Below are 7785 nucleotides of genomic sequence, written 5' to 3'. Positions count from 1 at the left end.
ACCCTTTTGGAGACATTAAATGAAGTTGTGGAGAAAATAAATATGTAAATCATAGAGTAATAAAGTTCAGCTTTTAGTTGAATGAAAAAAACACGATCACCTGTTATTTTGACATGAGTTAGGTAGATTTTTCTTGACTAACTTTCCAACAAAGTTGCCTTAATAGGAAGGCAATTTTTTGGCAGCTGGCCAATCAGATGCTAGAAACTTGCCTTGCTTTGAAGTCCCTTATGTCACATGAACCTGCTTATTTTGTTTTGAACATTGCACCTGACAAAGCTTGGCTAGGCATTTGACATTCGTATAGTACGGCTAAATAACAATTATCTTTACGATGAGAGATGGATTCAAGGGATGAATCTGAAGCGTGAGTATTACAGTTAAACTGTTTAATGGGAGAAATACAACAAAATATTTCCGATAAAATAACGGTAAAAAAGTTGAGACAAGAAAGTACGATGATGTTAAAGTGAAGTATTTGAGTTAATCAGCCAAATCATTAATTCCATAGCAATCGCCTCTGATGTGCTGGGTTTCAAGCAGCCACCAGCAAGGAACCCCTGGTTCGATGAGGAATGTCGGCAGGCAAACAAAAGGCACGCAAAGCGGCGCTGCATAAAAGAACGAGAGCTGCTCATGAGCTCTTTGAGCAGAAGAGGCGAGAGGAACACCGACTTCTTAGAAGGAAAAAAAGGGAATGCGAAGCATGCGGTCGAAGATGTTAAGAGGTTTAAAAGCAGGAATGGAGTTCGAAAGTTTTAAGAACAGGTGAAAAGAAATTCACAGGTACATAAACCTAGAACCGAATGCTGCAAAGACGAAAGTGGAAGCATTATAGTGGAACCGCAGTCAATGCTGAGGATATGGAAGGACCACTTCTGCAGATTGTATAACGGCGACGACAAACCGAATTCCGCTATCAGACAGGATGATCAATTCAACATAGACGACGAAAGCCAACAATCCCGTCCTCCCGACTTAGACGAAGTAAAGATTGCCATATCTAAGTTGAAGTCTAATAAAGCCTCTGGAGCGGATGGCTTCAATGCCGAGCTCTTTAAAGCAGCTGGAGTTAAGTTGGTTAGGAGCATGCATCAACTTATCTGTAAGATATGTATTGTTTGCCCGATCCTGAAAAATGGAGACCCTCTAAGCTGCACCAACTATAGAGGAATCAGTCTACCATCGCCTATAAAATTTTCTCTGACGTAATATGTGAACGTCTAAAGCCCATCGTCAACAACCTGATAGGTCCGTATCAGTGTGATCTTAGACCAGGAAAGTCCACAGTCAAATATTCCCGTTACGACAGATCCTGAAAAAAAAAACAAGAACACCAAATCGACACCCACCATCTTTTCATCGATTTCAAGGCCGCATATGACAGCATCTACAGACACGAGCTGTATGGAGCCATGTCTAGTTTAGGCATCACTGCCAAACTCGTCCGTTTGTGCAGGATGACCATTGAGAATTGGAGCTGCTCCGTAAAGGTTGTTCAAAAAGGCTCTAGAAAAGGTGATGCGTTGTCATGCGATTTCTTTAACATCAGAATAGTACAGAGCTCACACGTTAACACTAGAGACACTATCTTTCAAAAGTCTGTCCAATTACTAGAATATGCTGATGACATTGACATAATCGGAAGAACTCAGCGTGATGTCAATGGGGCTTTGGCAAGTATTAAGGCAGAGGCGGCAAAAATGGGTTTAACTGTTAATGAGGGCAAAACAAAGTACATGCTGTCGTCAAGAAAGGACATACAACACCGACGTCTTGGTCAAAACGTCACCATCGACAGACGTAACTTTTAGGTAGTCAAGGACTTCGTCTACCTAGGCTCCGCTGTAAAAGCAGAAAACAACACCACCGCTGAGATCAAACGCAGAATAACTCTTGCTAACCGATGTTTCTTTGAACTAAGAAAGCAATTGAGTGGTAAAGTCCTCTCTCGAGGGACTAAAGTGTCGCTATATAAGAACCTTATCCCTGTCCTGCTATACGGCGCAGAAGCATGGACTGTGATAAAAGCGGATGAAAACACCTTGGGTCGGTGTGAGAGAAAAGTTCTTCGTGTGATCTACGTTCCCGTATGCATCGAAGGGGAGTAAAAGAGAAGATGGAACGACGAGCTGTACAGCAACGTAGACTAGTCAGAAGGGTAAAAGTTCAACGACTAATGGGTCACGTAGATCGCATGGAAACTAATGCTCCGGCTCGGAACGTCTTCGAATCCACACCCACAGGACAGCGCAGTAGAGGAAGACCGCGAATCAGGTGGTGCGCACAGAAGAGAAAGAACAACAGCACGCGGTAGGTTTCGAGACTTTCCCCCATCTTTCTACTAACCACGCTCACTGATGCTTGATTTCGGTGATCGATGGGAACCGAAGCTTTATCAGTGACTAGGCCTTATCAAAGACAATCAGGCAATTGAGTGGTAAAGTCCTCTCTCGAGGGACTAAAGTGTCGATATTTAAGAACCTTATCCCTGTCCTGCTATACGGCGCAGAAGCATGGACTATGACAAAAGCGGATGAAAGCATCTTGGGCCGTTTCGAAAGAAAGGTTCTTCGTGTGATCTACGGTCCCGTATGCATCGAAGGGGAGGGGATGAGAAGATGTAACGACGAGCTGTACAGCGACGTAGACTTAGCCAGAAGGATAATGATACTATGACTAAGATAGCAGTTACGTAGAGCGCATGGAAACCAATGCTCCGGCCTGGAAAGTCTTCGAATCCACACCCACAGGACAGCGCAGTAGAGGGAGACCGCAAATCAGGTGGTGCGCACAAGTGAAAAGTGACCAACTTGGAGCGCGAAACTTGAGACATCTAGCTAGGAACCGAGCTAGATGGAGAAGTTTGTTGGGTGAGGCCCTTTACCGAATACGTTCGTATTGAAAGATCTCATACAATTTTGCATTACGAATGGATTTCATGATCAGTTCGGGATTGGTAAGAGTTTCTGATTACGATGCAATTTATGATAGGGCTGATTTTAGAAGCCCTTCTTTGAATACTGTTCAAAACATCTGGAGCATTAATACAGAAATGAGATTAATACTTGGTTTTGGACGTAGATATACAGTAGATCATTTCTAAAAATTAGCAAGTGGTCAAATGGAACTGATCTACTTTTATTTAAAACGTAGAATTTCATCGAATATATAACCAATAGTTTGTGAAATCAAAAAGCACTGAACTGGCGACAACAATAATAATTAATCAAATTAATTGAACTTACTTCGTCGCGGTAGCTTCATCGAAGATTGTTTCCTGTAAATTAAATCTATGCAAAGAGAACATTTTATTATATTATTTAATGGGGAAAATTATAATATTCTATATGTCAACATTCTTTGTTTGTTTCTTTAGATGGATGAAATGTTACATTATGGTTTCAGTTAGTTCTTATATCCCAACAAAATGCATACATTTAAAACATATACATTTAATATTTCCTTATGTTTTCGGTTTTGATTGATTGCAGTACTAATGCACATTTAGTATTTCTTCTATTCAGATGCAATCTAATTACTAAATTATTTATAATTATTATTCTTACTTATTAATATACTAAGAAAATGTCCATTACAATAATTTCTTAATTTTCTTTTCTATTTTTATAAATGATATCGCGGTTCTGCTGCGTAAAATTCACAACAAAAAGAGCTTAGCTGTTTACTACGTAACCTATAAAAATAAAATAAAGTATTTTTGGTTGAATTTTACGCAGGACATTTGAACCATCCATCATTGCAAATAACTTAAATTCCGAAATTTAAATTGAGTTTTGTTTTTTGTTCCGATATTTGTAGTTTCCTCCAAAGTTAGTTTATTCAGTTCAATCGTTGGGCAATGGGAATTTTCTTGCGACGACGCCTATGCATTTGTTGCCTTTCCCAGAATTCATAATAACGTTCTTGTTTCAACCATTCTTGGTACTTGTACCACCACTCTTCCCATTTTATATAGTCCTAAAAAATAGAAGAAGAAAACCAAAACAAAACAAAGTTGTTGATTTATTGATTCAATAGCCAATTAAAAATGTGAGTAAATTTGTGGTATAAGTTTTAGGAGTTAGGAGATTGGTTTTTAAATGAGTACCACACTTGTTCTCTCTCTCTCTCTCTCCCTTTCTCTAAAAATTAAAAGGAAACAAAAATTACCTTTAAATCTAAATCACGTAAATATCCACGATTCTTGTAATATTCGTAGCGAACGCGTACATCATCCCACGACAACATGCCCGACGGCGCGGTTGTGGCCAATTCCTCGGGAAAATGGCCAGCCGGAGCTGGAGAATACGAATACCGACGCGGCGGAGACTCCAGTCCTTCTTCGATCATAACCTTCAGCGCTCCACCAGTTGAATCTTTCGTAATTCGCATATTTTCCATATTGCTACGATCAATACTCCATTGAGCCATTTTACCGAATCTCTCCGACAATGTTAGTCGTGTTGTTGCCGTAAATGTTGGCAATGAACTCTCACTATCCGATCCAGAGTCATCGGATTCAGATGATGAGCCGTGTTTTTTGCGTTTTTCACCTTCAATCTTTATGCGAGTACGTACCTTTAGAAAGTAAATATTCATAAACAAGATTTAAATGAAAAAGAAAAACATTAGAGATTAAGCATTCAAAGATTCCGCAGCGTTTCATTTTTCAAATTACCAACTTATCGTTAGATTCCTTCTTTTTTTTCTTTGGAACAACTTGTTCCATGGGCTCTGGTGGCCTATTTTTCAAACGTGGATCTTCCGGCGGCGAATGACGTGGTGCACGAGCCATTTGTAGAGAGCTTTCCGGGGGTGGCCTTTCAATTATCATATCACGACTACGTTCTCTACTTATGCGACGAAGCTGAGAAAGAAACAAATTAAAGCGAAAATTGTAATTGCAGTAAAATCTATGAATTTATTGAAACTTACTTTTTCTTCTCTGTATTTTTCTCCGCGGACCTGAGGAGGAGTCGACGGGCGTACACGAGACGAAGAGGGCATTGTGTTTGGAGGCACGCCTCTGTATTGCATTGGAGGACGCGAAATAGGTGGACCTGGTGGTCCTCTCTTAGGAGGAGGCGATCGAGGGCCACCTGCAGGACGCGGACGCGACAAGGATGTTGATCTAAAAGAAATAATAAACAAATCAAACCAGTTTACAGAGAAGAACACTTCTTAATGACCACTTGAGTCATGTAGAATAGAACTTACCTTGAATATTGACGATGATGTTTGGGCGAGCAAACCGAGCAGGAATCGTCCGAGCAACTGCTTACCGAGCTATTTGACCGCGAACGACACGAATTCTATGAAAAGAAGAAAACATAAAAGTAAATATCAATCAAAACTGTTCAATTACAAATTTAGTGAGAGCTTTAAACTCTTTTCTTTTATTGTTTTACTTACCCTCGGCGGAGGCGACGGAGGCCTCTTTGAGCGCGGCAATATCTGACCCCGTTTGTTGGGCGGCATCGAACTGCCAGCCGCTGGGGAATGACGCCTTGCCGGAGGCATTCCCCCAGGTGAACGACGACGACCCATAGGCGAACGCGGCGGAGACTTTACACGACGTGCGTTATTCAGCGGCTCAGGTGGCGACCGAGGACGCGGACCGGGTCTGCGGCCACCCATATCCTGAGGTGAACGCGGCGGCATGATTCTCCTTCCCGGTTCAGGAGACCTCGGGCGACGATCCATTTGCGGCGGCGGTGACATACGACGACCATGCTCAACTGGTGACCGACGACGCATTTGGGGTGACAGTGGTGGTGATTTACGCAAGCGCGACCGACTTCGACTACGTGGCGAACGCGATGGACGGTGGTACATTCCAGGGCCACCTATACGACCGTTTAGGGCCGACGGACCTCCTCCAACACCACCACCTCCTCCACCCCCGCCTCCGCTTGGGCCAGCACCGCCGGCGTTATAACGGAAGTTTCCTTCGCGATCACTTTCTCCCGAACTGCTCTCGCCTTGAATGTACATTTTCTTGTACCCAGTGTGTCGCCAGCGATTCGGATCCTTCTCCTCCACTTCCAGCAGCTTCTTGTCCCAGTAGTCGTTGGTGTTGGCTCGTGCCTTCTTCATCACGTTATCGATTTCACGACGCTTTCCAGCTGGCAAACTTGGATCTAAGGAGGTGAAGAGGGACTCATCAAACAAAGTGTTAAGAATAAAGTAGACAAATTATGAGAACCAAAGGGGAAAGCAGACGAAAAGAGGACGAGCAACTTAAGGTTGTGTGCCAGCCGACACAGAGGATCTCCTCGCAGAAAGGCTTAAAAGACGTGAAGTCCATTAAAAGGTGTTCATGATTTCAGAAGAGAGCAAGGTTAAACGATATTAGAAAAACAGCCTAAACCAAAAACTTTGAAAAAAAAGAAAACAGAAACTCATCTCATCCAGACATCGCACATTTTGGTGTCTGTCTGTTTGTCGATCGTTGGGATAGGTACCTGTTATTCTGGCAATAGCGGGTTGCCTATCCATCCGTAATTTAGGATTTATTTCCCGTCGCCTAGACATCGACATTTCCTCCCTCCTCCGCGAGGTGAGACACGAGTCAAGGGGGAGTTTTTCTTCAGCGGCGTTCGATGTACTAATAATAAAGGCCGCCGCGACAAACGATTATTTAAGTCGAGGAGACAAAAACTTGCCTCCGAACTGTAATCTTGTGGTTGCCAATTGTTCGTTCAAGAGTTTATGGCTCCACTTTTGTCTCGGACTCGGACGACAACGACGCGCGGTTGCGATTGTTATTTTTCAGTCCACGCGATTCTTGACAAGGGATTTACAGTAAAACGACGACGAGGATCCAGGGTTAGCTGTAATATATTTTAGTTCGTTAGTTTTTTTATAAATCATTTATTTCTTTTTACTTTTAATAAATTTTAAATAAATTAAAAGAAAATACGCCAAAATTTGTTGCAAGAAAAAGAAGATAATTAATTAGGTTATTTTAGTAAATTCACTGTTTGGTTTCTTTGTTCTTTATTTTGGGAATAATAAATGTTTTTGTTTTTGATTTTTGTTGAATGCTGACGCTGAGTTCACAAAAGGAATTCATTTTTTTAATTTAAATTAAAAAAATCACCACTTTCTGCGGGCGAGAACGACCGAGAAAAATTCAAGAAGCACATTCAATTCATTCAACTTCAACGCCGTATCGTTGTTCCTTTTTTTTAAATGGAAATTAAACACATTTCGCGAACAGAAAAACACAAATAAATTATACGTACTTGTGTGGAATTAAATGCTTTACAATATTATTGTATAAATTTTATTTTTTGGGTTGAATTTATAGCTCAAATTTAACTTTGGAAATACAAATTTGCAGACGACTTAGTATTTCTTTGGACAAATGGCGGCCATTTGTGATTTGTGAAGAAAATTATGTACATACATCTTTTTTGTGGATGATACAAAAGTAACGAGTGCGAGTGACAAATTGCGTTCCACAATACACAAACTAATTGACATTTAAAAGTGATGCCAATAACCACAATTAAATGTGAGCTTACACTTACTAAATGAACACATTGGTTAAGATGATACAATATGTGAATTGAATTTGGTTTCACATATTTGTATTTTTCAATTAATTCCTAAAATTCTTCAGTAAAAATTTAACTAAATTACTTCTTTTATATAAATAAAATTAGGAGCACCTATAATTCATTCTTATTATGTCATAAAAATCATGAAAAAAAAAGGTAAAAGTTGTTCTACAAATGTATTAAGGTATGGGTGCACTGAAAACAATTTCAAAAGGCA

The 7785-nt window shown here is 40.6% G+C and overlaps 1 protein-coding gene across 3 annotated transcripts; it reads right to left on the bottom strand.

The window, feature by feature from the left end:
• Nucleotides 1-3308: 3308 nt before the first annotated feature.
• Nucleotides 3309-7407, bottom strand: LOC129938693 (WAS/WASL-interacting protein family member 1). Of its 3 annotated transcripts, XM_056046385.1 has the most exons (8): nucleotides 7251-7404; nucleotides 6468-6836; nucleotides 5416-6143; nucleotides 5221-5315; nucleotides 4939-5134; nucleotides 4682-4870; nucleotides 4174-4581; nucleotides 3309-3981 (listed from the first exon to the last, which is right to left on the bottom strand). In XM_056046385.1, the coding sequence occupies exons 2-8, from the start codon at nucleotides 6541-6543 to the stop codon at nucleotides 3844-3846; spliced, it is 1830 nt and encodes a 609-aa protein (XP_055902360.1). In that variant the 5' UTR covers nucleotides 6544-6836; nucleotides 7251-7404; the 3' UTR covers nucleotides 3309-3843. The 3 variants fall into 3 exon arrangements, with proteins under 3 accessions (XP_055902360.1, XP_055902361.1, XP_055902359.1); XM_056046386.1 differs by lacking the exon at nucleotides 6468-6836 and having other exon boundaries at nucleotides 7251-7407; XM_056046384.1 differs by having other exon boundaries at nucleotides 6468-7393.
• Nucleotides 7408-7785: the final 378 nt, after the last annotated feature.

The sequence above is a fragment of the Eupeodes corollae genome, chromosome 1 (assembly GCF_945859685.1).
Source record: "Eupeodes corollae chromosome 1, idEupCoro1.1, whole genome shotgun sequence".
Taxonomy (NCBI): Eukaryota; Metazoa; Arthropoda; class Insecta; order Diptera; family Syrphidae; genus Eupeodes; species Eupeodes corollae.
Note: the sequence above shows the minus strand (reverse complement) of the source record. Positions and strands in the feature narration are given on the sequence as shown.

What these genes read in the sequence shown, in the direction of transcription:
- LOC129938693 (XM_056046385.1), bottom strand. Translation starts at nt 6,543, where the DNA reads ATGTCGATGTCTAGGCGACGGGAAATAAATCCTAAATTACGGATGGAT. An exon ending in CATCATCGTCAATATTCAAG is followed by an intron (nt 5,135 to 5,220) that starts GTAAGTTCTATT and finishes TATTTCTTTTAG; the next exon opens with ATCAACATCCTTGTCGCGTC. An exon ending in TACGTGATTTAGATTTAAAG is followed by an intron (nt 3,982 to 4,173) that starts GTAATTTTTGTT and finishes TCTATTTTTTAG; the next exon opens with GACTATATAAAATGGGAAGA.